The sequence below is a fragment of the Castor canadensis genome, chromosome 11 (assembly GCF_047511655.1).
Source record: "Castor canadensis chromosome 11, mCasCan1.hap1v2, whole genome shotgun sequence".
NCBI lineage: Eukaryota > Metazoa > Chordata > Mammalia > Rodentia > Castoridae > Castor > Castor canadensis.
Genome location: NC_133396.1, coordinates 36161318 through 36186133, shown reverse-complemented (window position 1 = coordinate 36186133; position 24816 = coordinate 36161318). Strand labels below are relative to the sequence as shown.

Sequence of the window (24816 nt, the reverse complement as noted above, 5' to 3'; positions counted from 1 at the left end):
GATAAGGGAGATGCAAATCAAGATAAGGAATGAGCCAGTCTTGGTGCTACAAAGCTCAAATTGATAAGATTGCTGGCAAATCAACACCTCCTAGGCTGCAGGGCGACCACCAAAGGCCGGGCAAAACTAGACTCCCGGAAGGTAAACACATCGCCAGGGCGGGGCAGAAGGCGGGTTCTGGATGGGTGAATGGCTAGCTAAAAGTGATTGGCAGCTGCCACGTCCACGTGCTTTGAGCTTCGAACCAGCTGTCGCGAGAATTCGATGTAAACAGCCCAGTCTCCCTGTCCTGACACCAATCTGAGACAAATGGCTGAGGTCGGCAGGAGACTGAGGCAAGTTGATTCTTTTTCTAAAAAGCCACAAAAATGCTTCTGCCACTAAAGTAGACATGTTCGTAATTCCTCCTCACCTGCCTGTGTTTGCATCCGAACCTGACACCCCAACTTCACTCGAACCTACAAACTGTTGTGTTTTCCCTCCAGCCCCAGCGGATTGGTTAACTCCAGGAGGCGGGTCCCCCTCGTTTCTACTTGCGGGTTGGCGAAGCTGACCTCCAAGGGCGGTGCCCGGTTGGGACCAGTTTGCTGCTGGGATTGGCTGGCGGGGTGGTTCCGCTGAGGCGTGGTAGGAAGTGGTAGCCGTCAATCACGCGGGGAGACTCCAAACAGTGAGCCTGGAGCTGGAGAACAGCGTTTACCGGCGGAGCGGCCGGTGAGAGGGCTGGCGGGGGTTTGGTTTTGGGGAGGCTTAGAGAGGAAGCGGGGCAGGCGGCGTAAGGGAACAGGGTTTGGCTGGCAGGAATTCGGCGGGGGAGAGGTGTCGACACTGGAGGGGGAGGGGAGAAGGGCAAGGGGCCAGAGGGCGGCCGGGGGCACCGGTGGCTGTGCTTTGGAGGTTTGGGATAGCGCTGTGCGAGTGTCTTCCAGGAGAGTGGAGCCTGAGGGGCTGCCAAGGATCGTTCTCAGGTGACAGGGCCCTTAAGGGCCAGGGATTGGGAGATTGGCTCAGGTAGGAAAGGGTGGAATGGAAGTGAGAGTACTGAGGGGCTTGCAGGTGAAGGGTACCCCCTGATGAAGGGCTAGCTGGGGCAAAGGATGCTTTGACTGTAGGAAGTGGGACTCAGCAGTTTTTTTGGGGGGGTTCATATAAGGTGGTAGAACGCACCCTATTTAGAAGTGATGCTTTTAGGCTCTTTGATGGTTGCTCCTGGCTGTGGGCTTTACTGAGTCTTATAAGAGACCTTTCATATTGCTGTCAGTCCTCTTTTAACCTTAACCAAATTGGTTCCATGCTCTTAAAACAGCCTCAGTGATTCAGAGGCTCATTAGACATTCTAGGGTCAGGATTAGTTATTCGATTGGAACGGATAAGGGGCCTCTCACATCATATAAGTTTATATTATATATTTGTTTACACAAATGTGGTGACTGTGTTACAATAGCTGGATGATAAAAATACGATTTAAATGTGGCCAGGCAGTTTTACTATTAGGTTCCTAACAGGTTTAATTAGAAGGTAAAGTGATATGTCACTGTTCCATTTGGTCGTGGAATACTGTACTATGTGTATTTTCACTATCTCAGCATAAAATCTATGTTCACAAAAGTAGTACATTTCTTTTTTTTCCTCAGGCTGGACTCCGACTCTGGATCCTCCTGCCTCAGCCTGCTGGGATTATAGGCGTTTCCCACCACACCCTTAAGCACATTTGTTTTTCTAAGTGACCCTGTGCTGTACTTCCCATCTCAAGATCTTCTTGTTTTATCTTTCTAGTTTCACACTCACAACAAAACACAAGGTCTTAGACTGGTTCTGTGGTTCTGAGTTCTGGTCCTATGTAAAAATCTTGATGATATCTTTTCTCATATTTTTCCTTTCAGGTGTAATAAAAATTTCAGGGAGTATTTCCTTCTTTTTAGGCAGTTTTGACAAGGGATTTCTAGTGAGCAATCATAAGACTTCCTTTCTTCTGGCAACAATAATGATCGACTTTTTCTATTTTTTTGTTCTGGAAACAGGTTTTATGAATGAAGCTATGGCTACAGATTCTCCTAGAAGACCAAGTCGATGTACTGGTGGTGTTGTGGTTCGCCCTCAAGCTGTCACGTAAGCACATTTTAGATAAACCCAGTAGCTGAAGAAAACATTACTAAGAATAAAAACTAGCATTCAGATTTTTTTTGTATAGTGCTTACTTTTATAAAGAGCTTTTTAATGTTGGCTTTGCAGGTTAAATGGAAATCATTGCCAAAGAAAAGAAACAGTTGGAGGTTTAAGTTGATGTATTCAACATATTTATAGAGTAATTGAAGAACACATTTCTAAATTCTGAAAAACAGCAGGGTTTTTTCAAACTCTAAGTTTAATTAATTAGTGGGTCATTAAGTCAATTTAGTGGGCTGGAGTCAGTATTTGAAAAGTGAAATAGGAACTGGGGGATAGCTGAGTGGTAAAGCACTTGCTTACCATGTGTGAAACTCTGGGTTCAATCTCTAACAACACACACCCAGATGCAAAAAGACATGGGAAATACATATACATATAAAACAGAAAATATAGTTGGAAGTTAATACTGTTTTGTGATATGTTCAGAGTACTGTTCATACCTACATATATGATTACTAGGTTGTGATATAAAATGTATCTCTTATTCTAGATCTTTGTCTGAATGTTTCAAAGTGTCAAGATCAAGAGAATACATTTCTATGTTTTAGGCATTCTTTTTTAAATTTACTTTTACTTTTTAATTTCCCCACTATACAAACCACAGCTTGTAGACACAGAGGCCAGGCAATGGTTTGGGGCCACAGTCTTTCATAGGATGTTATGAGAGGCCCAATATTTTAGGCATTGTTTGACAAACGAAAGCTGTACTTTCTAAGAGTCTGTAATCCCATGTGGCTTAAAGAATTGTATACTTGAAATTAGTGTAATCAGTAAAAAAAAAAAAAAGACCAGTAAAAGAAAAGAAAACAGCATGAGAATTTACAGGGAGTATTTTAGTAGTATGATTAGACAAGGTTTCATTAAGAAGATAATTTTTAGAGTGTATCCTTAAAGATAGAATAGAATTTAGGCTGTAAGAATCAAGGATACCTTTTAGACAAATGGAATAAGAGTGAGCAGATGAGGGGAAGGCAAGCTGTTTTATAAGTGAAATACAGTTTTGACATAGGGAACTATTTAAGTAGGTTAGGGTGGACAATTAAGACCTTTATCTGATTAAGGAGATCAGACTTTTCTTCTTGTTCTTTTTTTTTTTTTTTTTTTTTTGGTATACTGGGGAAGAGATGAAACTTTTCTTTGGTGGCACCTGCGTTTGACCTCAGGGCTTTAATGCTTGCAAAACAGATACTCTATCCCTTGAGCCACACCTCTGGTCCATTTTGCTCTGGTCAGTTTGGAGATGGGATCCCTTAAAGTGTTTGCCTGGGCTGGCCTCGAACCTCGATTCTTGTGATCTCAGCCTTCCAAGTAGCTAGGGTTACAGGGGTGAGCCACCAATGACTGGCAGAATTGTAGTATTTTGTATTATTTATTTTGGATAATTTAGAATCTCATACCTGCAAAAGTATATTTATAATGTTATGTATTGCTACAATACTACTTTTTTTCCCTACTGTATTTCCCAGAGCTATATTTCTTTGCTAACTATGGAACACGGCAACAAATTAAACATGTTATTAACTATGAGTTAGGTACTGCTTTAATCTTCATTTTATAGGTGAGGAAACCAGAGCAGAAGAAATTAAGTTGTCCTTGGTAATAGTCAAGAAGGGAAGCAGGATCAAGCCCAGGCAGTATTGTCTCCAGGGTCTGTGTCCTTACTTAGTATTCCAAGCTACCTTCTTATGGTGTTCCAGCTGTATTACTTTCTGTTCTGTAGTACATAGTTTTAGTGTTTTTTCAATCTTTTGTGCAGTGTTCCTTGGACAGATGATGCTTAAGCGTCTCCTGTCTGCCTGAATCTATATGCCACTGCTAGTAGATTCTGAGGATGAAAGGTAGATTACTCCCTGTAATAGAGTTTACATCTTAGTGGGAAAACAAGTAGATAAATACAGATGTCATCTTTGCTCAGTGTGTCTTGATAGCTAAAGACAAGGGAGAGTATGCGTAAGGCTGTAGGGGCATGTGTGTGAGGAAGCAGCACTCAATCTGGAGATTTGAATGGAAGGAAATATTATTTCCTTCTGGTAGGGCAGGAAGGAAAGATGAGGTAAAGGTATCGATTCAAAGAAGAGCATGGTGTATTCCAGGAACTGAAGTCGAACATGGCTGAAGCAGAGTAAATTAGGAGTATGGCAAACAAGGGGGTTTGGAAGCCAAATGTGGTGGTGCATGCAGGAGGACTGAGAGTTCAAGACTGGTCCAGGCATAAGTAGCTGCAAGACTCAGTCTCTAAAACAAAATAAAATAAAACTGCTGGAGGTGTGGCTTAAGTGGTAGGGTACTTGCCTAGCATGGGTACGACCTGGAGTGCAATAACCAACCACTGCAAAAGAAAAGAAAAACAAGGTCGGAGAGGTAGGCCTAATGATTTTGTTTGTTTTTAGGCCTAATCAGTTTTCGTAGGTCTCTAGGAATACTGTTCTTTTTCTCCCGTGCTGGGGATGAAATTCAAGGCCTGTGCATGGCACACACACATCCCCTGCCCAGGCATGTTGTTCTTTCAGTATTTAAGATGGCTCATATTATTTTCTTCAAGTGCAATATTTCACATCTTTCCTGAAATGAGTATGATTTAGTAGTTAAATTGTTTTTCTCTACTTGTTGCCTTGAATGTGCTTCCTGCTTAAAGTGTCTTTATGGCTGGAGAAGCAGCTTAGTAATAGAATACTTGTGTAGCATAAACGAGGTTTGATCTCCAGCATCCCTTAAAAAAAACAAAACTGCTCCACACCCCTCATAGGGTCCTTGACAATGTTATTTTTCATCACTTTTTTGTGTTTAAAAAATGCTATGTCCTGTCTATGCCAAAAATTCTATGAGATTTTAATTTTTGAGGCAGTCTCTCTCTGTGTATCTAAGGCTGGCCTGGAACTCCCGATCATCAGGCCTCAGCATCCTGAGTGCTGAGATTGCAGGTGTGCACCATGTCTGGTTCATTGAGCTGTTTTTAAAATAACTTGTTCTATTTTGCTACATCCAGATAAGGGATTAAGTTCATAACCACTTTAAAGAGGTCACTAAATACTGAGGCATAAGCAACAATTTTTCTTGCTGTATCTAGGGCATTCTTGTGCTCTGACTCAAGTGGAGGTTCTGCCTTGGCCAGGTCTTCTGTCATCACTCCTCCAAATATGATTTACAAGTTATTTCTATAAAATTTGAAAAGCATATGATAATATTTTGAAATATTAAAATCTTATTTACATTTAATAGTATGTACAAACACTTATGAAATCAAAAGGTGGATAAGCAGAAATACCAGGTGATAAGAGTTGGCCTTTCTTTTCTTGTTTTAATATTATGAATGACTTTTCTTAGGACTCATAAGTAGAGCTTTCCCATGGTTTGTCTTAAGCTGTTATGACAGATTTTATCCATTTCATCTTTTTACAGAGAGCAGTCCTACATGGAAAGTGTTGTGACTTTTCTACAGGATGTTGTGCCACAGGTAAGTGTCTATGTGATTGATTGCCGAAATAGTAGCTTTACCTTTAGCTGGGGAAGCTCTGAAATGTTCTGTCTTATTAACTTGACACTAGAGTGAGCGAGTTCAGAAGTTTTAGAATGGCTTTTGATGTTTTAGCATCCTGAACATTGTAGGGTGGATTTACATGTGTTAATTGGTAGATATGCCTCAATTTTGTGATGACAGTGGTATATGTATTATTCCTTAGGACTTGCTTTCTTAAATGGAATCAAGATGAGATGTTAGTTGGGATTTGGGACTCTCGAGTTGGGTTCTATTCCAAAAATTTTTCCTTGTCCAAGTTTAGAGGCATTTGTCTGGGCATGGAGGTGTTCCTCAGTGGCAGAGTACATACACACTGAAGTCAGAAAAGCAATATATACTACTATGTACTTCAAACTAAGTATTCTATGTTGTCCAAATCTTCATTCCTTTCATATTGAGCAGTACTTTTTTTTTCTGGTCAGGTAAGTATACCTTATTGTTCTGGTTTGTTAAAGATTGAGAATAAAGGATGAGAATGGCCCTTGTGGGATCATTTAGTGTATTACTGCTCAATTTTAACCTAAGTGTCACTTGTCAGTCTTGTTGAAAACAGTAACTTCCAAACTCCTTTCCCAGAGTTTAATAGTGCATTTGAAGTGATGTCCAGTACCTTTTGTCTATAGTAAGCATGTCAGATGATTCTTGTGAAACAATAGGTTTTGAGTTGGGAAACACAGCTGTAGTAGAACTACTGAAGGGAAAGTTTCACATTTTTCCCTCTGTGTGATATCAGTCTCCTCTGACTGTCCTGGAGCCTGTAACTACACTGCCCTGAAAGGATAATCATAGATCCAGGACCCCAGCTTTATGAGAGGGTCCTAGAAAAATCTCAATTTTAGTTATGTGAAACAAAATGTACTCATGAAATAAGGGAATTTACCAAGCTATGTTGTATTACTTTGTTATGTTCAGTCAATTTTAATGAAGATAGGCCATGATAACAAAGTCTGTAGTACATGTAAGGAAAAATAAATCTTTTCCTTTCTTGAGGCACTTCTGGTTAATAACTCAGATGCCTTGAAACTGTCAGAGGTGATGAATGTAACAAATCAGGATATGATACATGTATAATACAGACTAAATATTTAATTGGTAAGAGAATCAGAATAAAGAAAGAAGTGAAAGAAGTTCAGAGGATGTTAGAGGTAGCATTAGTTGAGATGAAGGGAAAGGTTGGGTATTTGATGTTGAAGGAAACTGGCCACTGGATACGGTAGGTAATAGGACTGCTGTGGCAGTAGAAAATTATTATTTTTTTTGGCAATACTGGGGTTTGAACTCAGAGCCTCATGCTTGCTAGGCAGAGATCAGGATGATCGTGGTTCAAAGCCAGCCTGGGCAAATAGTCCATAAGATCCTATCTTGAAAATACTCAACACAGGAAAGGGCTGGTGGAGTGGCTCAAGTGGTAGAGTGCCTGCCTAGCAAATCCTGAATTTAAACCTCAGTACCTCCAAAAAACTGAAAAAACTATGAAAAGTCACAAATGAACACTTACAAGCCAGGCACCAGTGGCTCGTTCCTGTAATTCTAGTTACTGAGGAGGCAGAGATCAGTAGGGTCAAGGTTTGAAGCCAACCCAGGCAAATAGTTGGTGAGACCGTATCTTGAAAAACAGGACCCCATCACAAAAACAGGAAGTGGATCCATGTGTAGGCCCTGAGTTCAAATTCCAGCACCGCAAAAACCCCCCAAAAACAAATAAGCACTTACATGTGCACAACCACACACACACAAGTAAACTTGTGCATATCACTTATGTTTGGAATTCTGTTGATTAAATAGTAAAATAAACAGACTCATAATTTAGCTTATACCCAAATAATGTATTCTGACAGCCATGTGTGGTAGGGCACATTTGTAATCCCATATGTATGTACCGGGTGCTGGTAAGTCACATGTAATCCTACCTACTCAGGAGGCAGACATCAGGAGGACTGCAGTTAGAGGCCAGCGTGGGCAATGTTTTTTGAAAGCATATCTTGAAAATACCCAACATAAAAAAGGACAGAGGGTCTGGAGTGGTAGAGTGCCTGCTCAGGAAGCTTGAGATCCTGAGTTCAATGTGCAGTACCTCCAAAGCAAAACAGAATAAATGTATTTCAGCTCTACATGTTGCAGGCTCTGGAAAAGGTACTGAATCTTTCTCTAAACATGACTTTCCTCATGTGTAAAATAGGGCTAATCATTGTATTCATCATGGGCTTGTGTTAAGACTTAATGGATATGATCTGTGTAAAGCATAAAATAAAGCAAAGAAATATTAAGCAGCCCTTCTTGGATGGCGTCTCAGGAGATTAGAACCAGGGCTGGAGCTAGAGATTTATGGCTTATAACGAGTAGACGAAACAGTATGGTGAACTGAAAACATTGAAGTCTCCAGTTGTAATGATGAAAGTAACTTTAGCAGCTACTGAGTATATTTTGCTTGGGAAAGCAATAATAGGAGTAACTTATGAAAATATTAGACATTCTCTTTACTGTTTAGCAGTGCTTTCTAGCCTCCCCCTCCTCCTCAATATTTAACCCAGAATCCTGCATTGGTACTTTGTTATTAGCAATAGGAAAATGGAATTTTCTGCTGTTTTATTCCAAATCTGCTCTGTTCTGGGAATCATCATGTTCACAGAGTTCTGAAGTTATTCTCTGAGTCTACAAATTCTCTTTCCAAGGAGAGAAGATAGGTTATTGGGCTAGATAGCGGCGCCTATAGTTATCACCCATTCAGTTAATTCTAGTTGTGTTTCATTGATAGCACTCACTGATGGCTAAGAGAAGCCCTTAGTTGTACTCTTTGATCTAATAATTTGATTCATGAAAAATTTTTAAATTAATTCAGCAAAGAAGAGTGTTAAAGCTTAGCGCTTTTTGTTTCAGTGTCTTATATGTTCACGTTTTCCATATAAAAAATTGTAGCCAGCACAAATGTCAGTAAGTCAATCAAATGATGACAATAATTTGCTGTAATTAAGTTTTATATTTGACATTAGCATACTACAGAAGGTTATTTTTTTCTAAAGTAAAAAAAAATCCAAGATAACATATAGAATATTTACAGTGATTGTAGCTAGGTATTGTAAAATTCAAAAATAGCTGTGCTATGAACCAGATTAGGTAAAAAAAGGAGAGTTAAATAAATCTTGTCAGAAATGGCATGGAAGGTGTCTGTTTGTGTGTGATGCTGAGGTTCAAGCCCAGGGCTTCACACATCTAGGCAAGTACTCTATCACTGAGCTATACTGCTAGTGAATGGGATGGAAGTTTTGACTAATTCATAGGGTTGGGGCAGGATGTAGGGCAGTGGCACAGAGCACCTGTACAGAAATGACCCAGCATCCCAAAAATGGACAGATAGTTTGATAAATAAATAGAGAAGTTGCATTGTGATTGAAGAAGGGTTCACACTCGGCACTGGGGAAAGAAAAAAAAATTTGGTGTGAAAGTATATTGACTTCCACAAAAGAGAGCAAAGTGAAAGCTTGGTGGGCTCTGAGGGAGTTCTGTTTAAACATGAGCAAAGAAAATCATAAGACACTGCGAGGCAAAATGATATTTTCCCACGCCTTCTTTGTGTAGACCTTCAGAAAGTCTTGCAAGAAGCAGATGTCAGGCTTCAGTCAGCTTCACAGAACTTTATAAAAATGGTTAATAAAAAGAACACAATTTCTTAGAAAGAAGAAAACTTGAATGCATAATAAAAACCTAATACACTTTGTTGTGAAATCTTTATATCCCCCTTAGAGGGAAAGCAAAAAAGAGATTCAAGAGTTCATATTGGAACATGAAACACACTCAAACACAACGCTCAAGCCATTTTTGAGACAGCCCAGCTGGGGCTGGCCTATCTACATAGGGAAACGCTGTCTCAAAAACAGAACAAAGCAACCAGTTGAACTCATATGGATGTGTGAGGGTGTAAGGTAATTTTTTTTTCAAAGTACTGGAGGTTGAGCTCTGGACCTTGTTCAGGCACTGTACCACTTGAGCTGTTACCCCTGTATGAGCTCTGGTTTCTTTATGTTGCCTGCACTGGCCTTGGACTTCTGGCCTCAGCCAACCCTCCTGCCTCAGCCTGCCTGGTTGCTGCCACTGCAGGTGCAGCCACCTTGCTGACTCCGTAAAACCTTTGAACATTTTTAAGTGAAACCATGTGCTTTATGTGGGGAGATGACTTTTGAATAATGCTGGGTACTGACGCTTGTTAGCTTTCAGTTCTTATCTTTGTGGCCCTTGCAGACTTGCAGAAATTACTTGAAGTCTGGAAGCCAGATAACAGAGTAAAAAGTAATTCTCTTGAGAGGTGTAGGTACTAAGTAATTGCCTGATTACAAACACCAAAACTAAATAAAGGTTGTGTTTTATTTGTATATTCCCTAAGGCTTCTTTTGACCAATATAGGTGATAATTTAGGTGTTTTTGAGTTATAGTCATGGTTCATCATAGTTTATGATCACTGTATTTTAGGTATTTTCAGTTCTTTTATGTTAAAAAACTTTTCTGACCTATTACTAGAGTCCTGAAAGACATTCTTTGGGAGTAATGATGTTCCCACATGTGCCAGTTACCAAGATGGAGGAGTGGCGCTTAGAGGGGTAGAATTGGCTGTATTGGAGTCACTCTTTGTTTTAAACATCAGTAATATTAGAGCTTTACAATATTTTTTACTCATATATTTCTTTTACTATGCAGGCTTACAGTGGAACACCTCTAACAGAAGAAAAGGAGAAAATAATTTGGGTCAGATTTGAAAATGCAGATTTAAATGGTATGGTTTCAACTTTTCTGGGACATGTTTATTGAATTTTTATTTGGAGTTGACCTGATTCCTGAAAGAAAAACCCTTACTTTAGTCAGATTATTTCTCTTACAGTAACTTTAGTTTTCAAAATAAATTCATTTTTAATTAAAAGATAACATAACCACACTCTAGAAATTTCTTTAGGACTGATACTGTGTTCTACAAATCTTAAAGTATAGCAGTGTATAGCCTTAAACTTTAATTAAATTCTAATAAGTTAAAAAAAATTCTAATAAGTTAAAATTTTGTTATAAAAGACATCATTAATTAGAATTTGGTTGTTAATTAGAATTTATAACTGCAAAAACATCTTTAGTGTTAAATTTTCTAGACCTTAAAATTATTTTTCTTTCAATAACATTTGCTAGTCCGAGGTCTGTTGGTTTTCAGATTAGTTTTCCATTGCTCTTTCCCACTCAGTCTCTCAAGGGGGCTTCCCCTTTGTGTTTCTCAGGCTACATATCTGTTGTCTTCTGGGTGAGCTTGGAGGCAGATGGTGAGAAATTGGGAAGATGGGAGAAAAGTATTGTTCCTCTCATTTCTGTCAGCAGCTACATTTCCTCTGTGGTTTTAGTGTTCCCTGGGCAATCCACTGTCATTCCAATTTAGGTTTCTGCAGGTGATCCCCCCCTCCCCCGCCATGTTCCTCTTTGACTGTTTAACCTAGGAGTGGTGGTAGTTTCCTATTACTGTTAATCAAAAAGGTTGTCTTAAAGTTCCATTTTTGTCATTTCAGCTCTTCTGTTATCAATGTAATTCATTGCATTCAGTTTCCTTTCTCAAAGCCAGTTATAATGGTGCCTGTCTGTATCCCAGTAATCAGGAGACTGAGGCAGAAGGATTGAATTTGAAGGCAGCCTGAGCTAGAGTAAGACATTGTTTCAAAACATTTTTTCCTTATTAAAATATACTAGCTGTTCATTTCTAGTTGGACATTTGTTAATGCACTCCTGAGACTTTATTTCCTCTAAGACTATGTTTGTTTCTTTTAAAATTTTTTTTCTTTATTCATTTATTCATATGTGCATACATTGTTTGGGCCATTTCTTCCCCCTGCCTCCACTCCCTCCCTGTCCTCCCCTGTTTCTTTTTTCTTCCTTTTTTTTTTTCTTTTCATAGTTCTAGGCATGAACCCAGGGCTTAATGCATGAGGTTCCCCAGCCCTTGTTTCTCATTTTATTAACATTGGTACATAATGTGATTTACCACCATTTTAAATGTACACATCTATGGTACGAAACATGTTCATAAAAGCTGGGTGAGGTAATATGCACCTTTAATCCCAGTTATTTGGGAGACTGAAACAAGAGGATCATGAATTTGAGGCCAGCCTAGGTTACACAGCAGGAGACCATGTCTCAAAACAAACAAACAAAGGAACAAAAAACTCAAACTAAAAACATTATGTTGTATAGCCATCAGTTTTATCAATTTCCATAACTTCTCATCTTATAATACAAACTATATTCATTAAGCAATAATTCTGTATTCTCTTCCCCTAGTCCCTGGCAACCACTGTTTTACTTTATGATTTTGATTGCTCTAGGTATTTCATCTAAGTGGAATCTTACAGTATTTGCCTTACTGTGACTGCTTATTTCACATAGCATAGTGTCCTCAAGGTTCATGGATATTGTAGCATATGACAGAATTTCTTTTTAAGGCTGAATCATATTTCATTATATGTATGTACCAGTTTTTTGGGATGGGTTTTCACTGTTTTGCTCAGGGTAGTCTCAAACACCTGGGATCAAGCTAGCCTTCTGCCTTAGCCTGCAACAGTAGCCGGGACTATAGTTGTGTGCCACCATTCCTGACTAATGCTACATTTTTTTTGGTCCATTTATTTGTCACTGGACACTTGGATTGCTTCCATGTTTTTGACTTTTGTGAATAATATTCCTGTGAACATTGGTGTACAAATATGTCCAAGAATCTGCTTCCACCTTTATTTGGTATGTACTCAGAAGTAGAATTGCGGGATGACATGGTAATTCTTTTTTTTAATATTTTGAGGAATCACTTTACTGTTTTTCTTAGTGACTTAGATTCTTACTGAATATGCACAAAGTTTCCAGCATTTCCACATTCTTTCCTAATATTTTTTTTCTTGATGCTGGGGATTGAATCTAGAGCCTTGAGCAAGTGAGTAACAGGCTGTACCACTATGCCCTTGGCCCTTTAAATCCTTTTCAACACTTATTATTTAGTAACAGGGGCTAGCCTAATGACGGTGAGCTCTAGTTTTGATTTCTATTTCCCTAATGGATAATGATGCTGTTTTGTCTTTTCATGTGCTTATTGATCACTTGTATATGGTAGTTTCCCATTATTTATGGTTTTGTTCTCCAAGGTTTCAGTTAGCTTTGGTCAGCTATGGTCTCACAATATTAAGTGTAAAATTTCAGATGTAAACAATGTATAAATTTTAAATTATGTGCTATTCTGAGTAGCCTGATGAAATCTTGTTCTATTCTATTCCAGCCTGCCCCATCCTGCCTGAGATCTGAATCATCCCTTTGTTCAGCATGTCTATACTGTACATGCTATCAGCCATGTAGTAACCTTGATGGTTATCAGATCAACTGTTAGAGGCAGCAGTGCTTGTGTCCAAATAACCCACATTTTACTTAATAATGGTCCAAAACACAAGAGTAGTGATCTTGGCAATTCAGATATGCAAAAGAGAAGCCAGTAAACTATGAGTTAATAAGGAGAGAAAAAAAAGTAGCATAAGGCCCTGAGTTCAATAACCCAGTGCCACAGGAGAAAAGAATAAATATGTTGAGTTTGCCAAGATCAAATTCTGCAGAAGGAAAAATAAATTTGTATTAATGATAGAAAAGGGTTTGGTATAATCCAAGTTTTTAGGCATCTAAAGGTTACTATTATATTTTCTTTGGAGAAAAGTCTAATCAGCTCCTTTGCCTAAACTTAATTTTTTTTCCTTCTTCCTTCATCCCTTCCTTCTTTCCTGTCTTCCTTTCATTCCTTCCTTTCTCTTTCAAGATTTCTCTCTTGTTTGTCTTGTTTCTTTCTCCTTCCTTCCTTTCTTCTTCTGTTCTTCCTGTCTCTTTTTTTTCCTTGTGTTCTCTATACATTCTGTATATGAATTCTTACTATTTTCTCCCATTCTGTGGTTGAGTTTTCCTCTAAAACTTAAAATGTAATGCTTTGTTTTCCTTCTAGTGTTACTACTCAGGATGAGAAAGGGTGACTGTTTCATCTACTGTATGATCTTATTTGAGTTTTGGAATCTTTGCTTGTTCTCTCAAGTAGTAATTTGCAGGCCTCTTTTTGTGGGTAGTAAAACATTTGTTTTATGGGTGATCCTTTATTATATCAATGACAAATACTTTAGAAACGATTTTGCATTTTAGAATATTAAATGCAGTTACAAATATTGACCTTCAGACTAATGTTTTAATAAACTTTTCAGCCTTATTTCTATTTGTTCTCTTTGTGGTACTGGAGTGTGAACTTAGGGCTTTGTGCTTGCTAGTCAGGCACTATACCACTTGCTCCATGCTTCCACCCCTGCTTTTCTTTTTTTGGTGCTGGGGATCCATCCTCAGGCCTCACTCATATTAGCCCAAGTACTCTATCACTGAGATATACTCCCAATTTCATCCCTTTGAAGCTCATTACATTTCTATTTTTTTTAAATGAATGTTTATTGGATTCCTTGGTTGCAAAGTATGTCTTTGTCCTTCCTTCTTTATTTATATTTGTAAAGAAAAATTATAACAACTTCTTAAAGATTTCAGTTGGCTTTATTTCTGATTCTAGAATCAGACAATAGTTCATTCCATAAAATTAGAATAAATGTTCCAATAAGCTGATCAGAGAAAGTTGGTTTAATAGAAACAGGCTGAAGAAAGCATAAGCAACAAAAGTGGATTGGTCGTTTCTTTTTCTTTTTTTGCTTTTGCATCTTCTTACTTTTATTTTTGATGGGTCTGAGGCTTTTTAAAAAAAAGTTTTATTTATTGCATATTATAGTTGTCCCAGAGTACATTGTGACATTTACAGAAGTGCTTACAATATATCTTAGATCCATCCCCCTGGTCAGTTCAAAGTGATTTTTCTTGTAAGGCAGGAACAGGGAAAAAGGACAGTAGAAAACCAAATGGTTGGTTAACTTGAGGTTACTTTTTGTCTTTTTGAGACAGCAGCTATTTATTTAGCTCAGGCAGTGTCGGGATTACAAACATGCACCACCATACCCAGTCAGCATTACTTTTTTTTTTTTTAATAATAGGGATTAATGCAGAGGGAACTTTATTATTATGCAATTTCTGAGTGGCCTTATTTGAGGAATTTGGCCATTATCTCTCCTGATTTCTGGGAAGATCAGATAACAACTTTGTTTTAGTGTTGTGAAACTTTAGTATGAGTGGCATCATCTCGGTTTTTAGCGTAATCTTTTGGGGGCTAGTGCATAAGCTTAGTCCAAGAAAAAAAAAAGACCGCCTCTGGTGGTCAGAATGTGTTAGAGGACTTTATTGTGTGTGTGTGCGTGTGTGTGTGTGTGTATGTGTGTATATGTTTGACACAAAGAAGTCTCATGTTCCCTTTGAACTCATGATCTGCTTGTTTCAGCCTCCACATAGTTGTGACTACAAGAGCAGCTACACTCCATTTTGATTAAATAACAAAAAAAATTGTTGCGTTGGTCTTAAAAATATTCATTTTAAGGGCCGAGGATGTAGTTCAGTGGTAAAGTACTTGCCTAACATGCATGAGGCTCTGGATTCAGATTCCAGCATTGAATACAAAAATTAGTTCTAGATAGTAGCAAATCCTGTTCAAGATATGTAAAATGTTGAAAATTAATTGATTTTGAAAAGCACAAGTATTAAATAAAATAATTTTAAAAGCACAAAATTGGGCTGGGAGTATATCTCAGTGGCAGAGTGCTTGCCTAGCATACATGAGGCCCTGAGTTCAACATGTAGCATCCAAATAATAAATAAATAAAGATACAAGAACACTTTTAAGATGATATGGAATTTGGCAGCAATGGAAGGACGTTTGGGTGCTTTTGAAATAGACGTAGCTGGTGTGGGGCTTGGTGGTGTGAAGAAAGCTGCTCAGGAAGACTCGGGTATTGGTGAGAAAGTTATCGCTGAGGGCTAGGGGAGAAGGTGGTTTCTGGCTTTGCCAGTGAAATAGCTAATGATGCAATTCACCAAAATAAGGAACTTTGGGGACAGATCAGGTAAGCGAAGAAATCATGATGTTTGAGTGGAGTTTAAGCAAGGGGTAGAATGAGACCACCTAGGAGAAGGTGTGGCGAAAAGGGCCCTTAGGAATTCATTTTGAGTAACTCAGGTGTTTAGAAACAAGACAGAAAAGGAAGAGCCAGCAGAGAAAATGGTGGAGGAGTGAACAGAAATGTAGGAGAAAAGATAGGATATGATTATTGAAATAGCTAGGAAAAGTATATTGATGGGGAAAGGGTGAGCATTGGTTGTAGCCGGTAAGTCATTTTAAGATTACATAAATTTGCTTAGAAAATACCGTTAGATTCAACAACTTGCAGGCTATTGGTAATCCTAGAGAAAGTCACTTGGGAAGATTTCTAGGGATAGAAACCATTGTGAGATGGCTTTCAGATGAAAAATAGGCATGGCAGTCATAAACATCCCAAGACATTTAGCTTCTAGAAGGAAGAGGATGATGAAGTCAAGTAAAGGGAGAAGGGTATTCATTGCCTTGATTGATGAATTTAAAAAATTTATCATACAAGAATATGATGGTAAGTGATGCAAAAGGAAGCTTTAGAGTTAATGACTAATTTTTTACAAATCAGGTGCTCTTTTAACTGTCATGTAAAAATATTACCTAGTTGGCGAGTACTTTTCAAGTTTATGGAAACAGAATTGTACACTATAGTATAGGTTTTTGTGTCTGGCGTCTTTATTACATCCGTGAGGTTCATCTGTTATTCATTCTTTTTCTGTGCTGAGTGGTTTTCCATTGTATTAGTAAACCATGGTGTTTGACCATTATCCTGACAATAGACATTTAAGTTGTTTCCATCATTTTTCTTTTTTTTTCTTTATTGATGGTACTGGAGTTTGAACTTAGGTTCTCAGAAGTGCTGGACTATTTGAGACCTGCTTCAAGCCCCCTTCCCGCTTTGGCTTTAGTTATTTTTTCAGGTATTGTTTCACATTTTTCCTTCTCAGGCTGACCTTGGACTGTGATCCAGCTAGCTATGTCTCACATACAGCTGGGATTACAGGAATGTAGCACCACATCCAGCTCTTTTGCCTACTTACAAATCATATTGCTGTGAATATTCTTGTGTGTGTGTGTGTGTGTGTGTGTGTGTGAGAGAGAGAGAGAGAGAGAGAGAGAGAGAGACAGAGAGACAGAGAGACAGAGAGAGAGAGAGTGTGTTTTGAACAGCCTTGAATACTCCTGTGCATTTCTCTTGGTATTATGTGCTCACACTTCTAATGAGATTATACATAGGATGGAACTACTTGGTCAAAGTATATGTGCATCTTGAACCTGAGTACATATTACTAAACTTTTTTTTTTTTGAGACAGGGTCTCTCTTTTTTTGAGGCAGTTCTCAGGCTGCCTTGAACTCCTATCCTCCTACTCCAGCCTCCCAAGTGCTAGGATTAGAGGCATGTAGCGTTAGGCCTGGCTAGCTGAGCAGTTTTATTCATGAAGGATATTTTTGGGCTGGGGGCATGGTTCAAGCTGTATAGTGCTTGCTAGTAGGCAGGAGGTTCTGAGTTTAAACCTCAGTACAACCAAAATAAAAAAATAAATAAAGCCCCAAACAAATAAAAAAAGAACTGTACCCTATTCTTTATAATCTCTATTATGTAACAGATGCTTAATATTCACAGGTATGAATTTAAAAAGTTGATTTTACAAGTACTTGTAGCTCTTTTATAGTGGACTTCATGCCCAGTTTCTTTAGACATCTCAGAATTCTTTTTTTATTTTTTTTTTAGTTAGAGCTTTATTTAGAGTGAGAAAGAGTGAGTGAAAGCAGGAAAGTGTACCTCCTAAGGAAGGGGGTGGGAAATGGGCTTTGAACAGGATGGCTTAAGAATAGCACCTATAGCTCAAGAGCCCAGGATTATTTCTTATATCAAACATAATGTTTCATCAGTTTCTAAGTTTGTAAATATTAGACATTCTAGATGAGTCTACTTCATTTTTCTATTTAATGAATTATGGCAAAATATTTCATTTATGATTTACAGGTGGTTTTGCTGATATTTATGTTTCCTAGTAAAAGCTTGATTTTTTTTAACCTTATTTGCATTGGTAATGATTGATATTTTGTTTAAAAAATACTAGTTTTATAATTTCAGCTTTCAGTTCGTCTTCCTTTTTTAAATTTTTCTTTGTTTTTCCTTTTTAGTAATGAGGATTACATCCAGAGCCTTGTGAATGCTGGGCAGGTGCTCTGCCACTGAGCTATATTCCCAGCCCCTTTTATTATTTTTTTTAATTTTGAGACAGAGTTTGGGTAAGTTACCCAGACTGACTTCGAACTTTGCAGTGTTGCCCTAGTCTCCAGAGTAGATGGGATTACAGGGGGTGCCACCAAATCTGGCCACATTTTCTTTTAAATGATGTCCTCTGTTTACTTCTGATTCCTATTTAAAATTGAAAAAGGCTAGGTGCCCATGGCTCATACCTGTAGTCCTAGCCACTCAAGAGGCAGAGATAAGGAGGATCTCAGTTCGAAGCCAGCCCCAGACAAATAGTTTGGAGACCCCGTCGAAAAACTATTTTATGACCCCATCATAAAATAAAGGGTTCGTAGAATAGCTCAAGCGGTTAAGAGTGCTTGTCTAGCGAGCATGAGTCCCTGAGTTCAAACCCTGGTGCTGTAAAAGAAAGTAAAATTAAAAAAAATAATTGTTACATTTGTAGCATTAAAGACATATAGTTGTGTCTTTTAAGTTTGCTTCTTTGTTACTTAATTCAAATGCAGATACGTCAAGAAACCTGGAGTTCCACGAAATGCATAGCACTGGAAATGAGCCGCCACTGCTGATTGTGATTGGCTACAGTGATGGAATGCAGGTCTGGAGCATCCCTGTAAGTAGAGAGAGGTGGACAGTATTTTCTAGCATGTTTGCTTATGTGAAATCTGGAGACACTTTTATGCTTTCCTTAAGATCTCATCCATTTATGTCACAAGCAACACAATATAAGGTGCTGAGAGTGAGGTGCAATCGGCAAATCACAAGTAAAGTGGATCAGGAATTGGGCACAGCACATTGCATGAAAGAGCTCTTTTTTCTTCATGTTAAGCACGGATGGTTAGTTTTTCCCATTTTAGAGAAGCATAAACTGGCTTATAGAAGGTTGTTTTTTAAAAATTGGGAGCTGTGAACATTATGTGTTGAATCAGTTAAAACATTCACATGGAAGGAAATTCAAGACGCACAAAAGAGTAAAAATATACCCTCCTGCCCTTGTCCTCCATTACTTCCCTGGGGCAACTAGGATTTCTAGTTTGTGATACATTCTTAGAGCTATGTTTTATAAGAATAAGAGGTATACATATTTTTCTCACTTTTGTTCTGAATATTGTTGTTTTTATATAATAATATCCCTATTCAGAAAACTTCCTTCACTGGCTTTTATAGCTGTATAATAATGCTATTATTTGGATTTTTTTCCTAATGACCAGTTTCCTATGGGTGAAAATACTATAAACATCTATATTTTTATATTAAAAATAATGATGTAATGAATTAACTTGAACAAAGATCACTTTATGTGTCTGTGTATCTATGTAGGATAAAATTCCTTCAATGAAATTAGTGAGTCAAAGGCTAAGTGCACTTGTATTTTGAAAAATGTTTTATACTGCATATTATTGGTCATAGTCTGCCTGATGACTCCTACACGTGTCTCCTTGTGGTGACCAAAATACAGTCCTGTAAAAGAGTAAAGAGTCATGCGAGCAGCACAGCTCAGTGAGGTGTAGTAAGAACTGTGGATTCTGGTTTGTTTCATTTATCTTTCATGTTTGGCATTAGACTTCTGTTGTCTGGTTCTTTTGTAGTTTTATTTGCTCTGGGCCAATACAATTTAAAATTGTACCTTTGATAATTGTACCTGTTTGAAGCCATGTGTGTGTGTGTTTGTGTGTGTTAGCCAAAATTGTTTTTTGTTGTTGTTGTTGTTGTTGTTGGTCTTTCAGGTAATCTGGTTTAAAAGTTTGAAAAGCACACATATATTACCTCAGGTTCATTCCCCCCCACCGCCCCCCACTGTGCCCCAGTTGAAATCAGGTCCTCATGCTTGCTAGGCAGGGGCTTTACCACTTGAGCCACTCTGTCAGCCTTTTTTTGTGTTGGGTGTTTTCAAGATATGGTCTTGCAAACTATTTTCCCTGACTGGACTCTAACCTTGATCTTGGGAAGCAGAGGCTTCCCAAGTAGCTAGGATTACAGGTGTGAGCCACCGGTGTCCTTCTTACCTCAGGTTTAATGGAAGTCTGATAATACTCTAGTACAGAATTTTGCCTCAATGACATAGGTATTATTATGTATCAAAGACATTAATAATTGTTTAACATTTGAATTTAAAAATTGTTTATTTTTTCATAAATCACATGAACTTTGACCCTCTAATCATTTGATTATCATATTATTAGTTATTTAAGGTTTGAGGGGGGGTTTCTTTTCTTTTTTTCTTTTACCATTTTTACATTTACTCACATGTGTATACCTTGTTTGGTCTGCCCTCTTGTTCTCTGATTTTGTTAAGGAGAAAATATAAAAGGTAATAAGAAAGACATAGCATTTTTGCTAGTTAGAAATAAAGATAGCTATACAGAGAGATTCCTAGCATTGCTTCCATGCACATGTGTATTGAAACCCACATTGGTTCACCTCTACCAGACCTCTTCACTAATTCCTAGTCCCTTTCCCATAGTTGGTTCAGCCAGTTTAAGATTACTATATTCGCTCCTCTACAGTGAACATATCAACCACTTTCAAGTTTTAGGTTTCCTTCCCTTTCCCTATTCATCCTGTGCATGTTCTCTCCTTAGTGTGTGGGTCTGTCATCTGCATTTGAGGGAGAACATGGGGGTTTTAGCCTTCTGAGCCTGGCTAACTTCACTTAAGATGATAATATCCAGTTCCATCCATTTACTTGCGAATGACAACATTTCATTCTTTTTTGTGGCTGAGTAAAATTCCACTGTGTGTAAATACCTCATTTGCTGTTCTCGTTTTTAAAAGCTTGGCTTTATTTTGCAGAAGTATAAGAATCCTGCTGATTTGTCATTAAATTAGAAGTGTTCATTCTCTTTGGTGTTTTTTTTTCAGTGTGTGGGCCAAACCCAGGGCCTTTGGGAAGCACTCTACCAGTGAGGCACGCCCCTTCCAGTCTCTGTCTTTTGCCTTTAGGTGAGGTTTTCCAAGGCCCTGATGTTTAGGCATGCCATAGGCATGCCCCCTCCCCATTTTTTAAAAGGAAAAGCTTGATTTCATTTAAGCAAAACTGATCATAGAGTGATTGTAAGCCCCCAAAGGAAACTGAGAGCAGGCAGCTTTACCAAGCAGTCAGGTGCCCCCCGACCCCTGCTTTTTTAAAAGAGAAAAATATCTAGGTTGTGAAGAGAGAAAATAATTTTTCTTAACTAATGGAGACTATATTTTGCTGTATATTGAATTGAAGGCAGAGAGGAAGCTGTAGCTTTAACAAGAGGGTTCAGCAGGTGTGATTTGGGGTGTTGACTGGATTGAGCACATTCCTTTGGTGGGACTCAGGTTGCTTTAAACTACCCACTTGCTCTGGTTATAATTAGAGGTATTACTTTTAATAGTTTCAAAGTTAACTTGTATTTATCTCTGAATAATTTAAAGGTATGTATTTATTCCTCCTTTTGCCAGACTCTATTTTGAGAGGCTTGAACAATCTATTCTTGGAGTTTTCTCTGACTAGTTATCTACTGTTGCAGTAGTGTGTCCCCGTGAGTATTGTTTCAAGAATTAGGTGGCAGTTTGTGAAAATTAGTTTATTCTTTTCTATTGATTGAGCTCTCAACATAGTCAGAGATTTATATATGCATTATTCTATCTAACATATATTGCAAAATAGAAATTACTCTCTTACAGATGGCAGTCGTGCTTGTGAGAGTTAGAGTTGCAATTTCAACTTAGATCAGCCTGAATTCAAATTCAAATCCTGATCCGAGAGCCGTACTTCATTACCTGCCAAATGTCTTGTGGTATACTGTGGAAGTTTGGTAGTTCCATTTGTAAAAGGTTGGGATACATCTTCAAATACACTTTTATAGACTCCTGAGACTGTTAGTTATTGCTCTACCTACACCTTGCTGAAACTTAGCCACCAGTCAGTCATTTGTGTAGCAGCCTTATGCTAGACAGTGGGAAGCTTACGTTATTCAACCTAGAAAAGATGGCTCTGACAAATTTCTGGAGATGGTAAACCAGAATGCTTTTTCAGTAAGTGTGGATGAGCAGAAACTTAAACATCTCTAAAGCACGCATCAGTTTTTGCTTCTGGTATGTGCACAGCACTTCTATTGGGTGATTTAAATTATTATTGTAATATACATTTTTTTTGTGGTACTGTGGACTTAACTCAGCACCTCATGCATGCTAACTGCCAGCCCCTTTTTGTTGGTTTTAGATAATTATACCAACATTTGAGGCTCTGATTAAATAGAAGCTTGGGATATAGCTCAGGTGGAGTGCTAGTATGCACAAGTATTGGGTTTGATTCCCAATACTGCAAAAAGGTAAAAAAAAAATAATAAAGAGAATAAACATTCTGGTTAAATGTTATTTTTAATTGTGTATTTATGAAGCACAAAATATATATGAAGCTTAGGTGATGTCTAGGAATATAGCTAATTAGTGTTAGCTCAAAAGCCGAGATGTGCAGTAGTTTGTTTATTGTGAAGTTTCCACCATTTTGTGTATGAGAACTGTATAGGAAAACACCAGCTTTCCTAAGCTGTCAGGCCCCTTCTTTCAACACATCTGTTGTGGAAGAACGATTCTTTGTTATGTCAGTGTTCTGGATAAGCAGACCTTTTTTCCTGCCCATGCCTGTAATGTTATTGCCAATTTTTAAAACAAGGTAAGTAGACTGTCTTGATTAAAACCTTAGTTAAAAAAAAATCAAAGTTATGCACGTATGTACATTAAAAAGTAAGAAAAAGACATTTTGTACTTAATTCCTTCAGTTTTATTAGATGTTGTTATCTTAGTATTTATTTCATTTATCTCAAATTATTCTTACATTTTTGATGTTTTTTTCTTAGTCTTAAACATTGATTGACATGGTACCATGAGCTCTGAGGATTTATGTGGTGTTCATTTATGCAATATAGGTCTGGGATAATACAGTGATGAGCACAATAGATATGTTCTTTGGTCATGGAGCTAGTAGGAGACAGATTTAAAAAGCAAATTGACATATAATTTAAATTATAAAATGAAAAACATGAGACCATGATAAGAAAGTAGCATATAATCTCAAGATTAAGATTTAGTCAGCTAAGATTGAAACAACAAACACTAGTTAGACGTGCTGGGGTAGAAGTGTTTTTTTTTCTCTCTAGGAGACACTGATTTAGGTTTCATAATATAAAAAAAGTAAGAATATTAAGATAAAAATCTTTATATAATTTGGGGAAATCAATAAAAATAACGTTCTTGTTAGATTTTGCGAATTGCATTCTTGTAATGCCATTCTATTTATATTTACCCTATCCATTTATTAATTTATTCATTCAGCACAGATTTATCGATTGTCCATTACATCATTACATGTCAGACTGTGTTCTGTTTTTTTTTTTTTTTTCTTTTTTTGGTGGTACTGAGGTTTCAATGTAGGGCTCTGCATTTGTTAGACAGCCACTCTACCACTTGAGCCACATTTCCAGCCTATTTTTTTGTGGTACTTGGATTTGACTGCAAGGTCTCATGCATACTACTAGGCAGTGCTCTACCACTTGAACCACATTCGCAGCCCCAGAATGTGTTAACGGTGTGGGGAAAACAACACTGAGAATTTCCATTCTAAGTAGTTGAGTTATGGAAATGGGAGAATGGGAAAGATGGATAACAAACATATGCAGTATGTTACATGGTGATAAGTGTTATGATAACTGGTTGGTATTATTTTGGGTTGTTATATAGAGTGGTCTCAGACTCACTTGATTGGCTTTCAGAGACTCAACTGTGCAAAGGTGCAAAGCAGTGATTTGAAGGAGCAGCAAAGTCAGTACAAATGCTAGTGTGGGAACATGTTTCCTATATTACAGAACAGCAAGGAGGTACAAGGTAAAGAATCAGGAGATTATGATTCATTGCTGGCATTGGTGGTACACACCTGCAATGCCAGCACTCAAGAAGCTGAAGCAGGAGGATTCTGAGTTTGAGGCCAGTCTGGACTACATAGGGAGATCCTCTCTCAACCCTCTCTCTCCCGGCTAAAAAAAAAGGAGATTGTGTACATGGGGTGAAGATGGGCTAAGAGTTTGTCAACATTGTAAGGACTTCTAAAATTTTGAATATAACGCAGAAATTGAGGCAATACAGTGAAAATGTGTGTATCTACCACCTAGCTCATACCATTAAAATTTTTCTATGCTTGCTTTGTCTCATTCATCTGTATTCTGTGTACTTCATAGTTGATACGAACATGAATGTGCTTTCACTTAATTACTTTTGCATGCATAACATTGACCTGAGTTTGATATTTGGTTATTGCTTGTTAAGTAATATGTACACAAAATTAAATATCGTATTTTATTTGCAGTGTTCAGGATTAAACCCAGGTCTCAGGCATGCTAGGCAAGCACTGAATTGCACCTCCAGCACAAATCTCTCTTTTGAGACAGGGTCTTGCTAAGGAGCATAGGTAAGCCTGGAACTCAATTCTTCTGCCTCTGCTTTCAAGTAACTAGGATTAGAAGTGTGCACTGTGATGCCTGGCTACCCAAGTATTTTTGTGGTGCTAGGGATTGAACCCAGGACCTGCCTGTAATTGCCTAGTGTTCTACTGAGTTCCCTAGGCCCACCCCCTCCTCCTTTTTTCTTTTGCGATGTGGGGTTTGAATTCAGAGCTTACATACCTTGAGTCACTCCACCATCGCTTTTTTTCTGTTGGGTGTTTTTGAGATAGGGTTTTGTGAACTATTTTCCTGGGCTGGCTTTGAATTGCAATCCTCCTGATTTCTTGCCTCCTGAGTAGCTAGAATTACAGGTGTGAGCCACCTGCACCCAGCTGCCCTTGGCTTTTTAACATAGGTTCTTGCTATGTATGTCAGACTAGCCTCAGCTTCCTGATT

General features: G+C 38.1%; 1 protein-coding gene across 13 annotated transcripts in view; it reads left to right on the top strand.

The window, feature by feature from the left end:
• Positions 1–270: 270 nt before the first annotated feature.
• Positions 271–24816, top strand: part of Bcas3 (BCAS3 microtubule associated cell migration factor) — a 502679-nt gene continuing 478133 nt past the window's right edge. For 3 of the 13 annotated variants that reach the window (XM_074046243.1, XM_074046249.1, XM_074046250.1), the window contains exons 1-5: positions 471–714; positions 2022–2109; positions 5569–5623; positions 10376–10451; positions 18460–18566. In XM_074046243.1, coding sequence (XP_073902344.1) covers positions 2027–2109; positions 5569–5623; positions 10376–10451; positions 18460–18566 — 321 coding nt within the window. In that variant the 5' untranslated portion in view covers positions 471–714; positions 2022–2026. Of the gene's footprint in view, positions 336–467; positions 715–859; positions 969–2021; positions 2110–5568; positions 5624–10375; positions 10452–18459; positions 18567–24816 lie in introns of those variants that run through there. The other 10 variants (XM_074046247.1, XM_074046242.1, XM_074046244.1 and 7 more) reach the window with 7 other exon arrangements.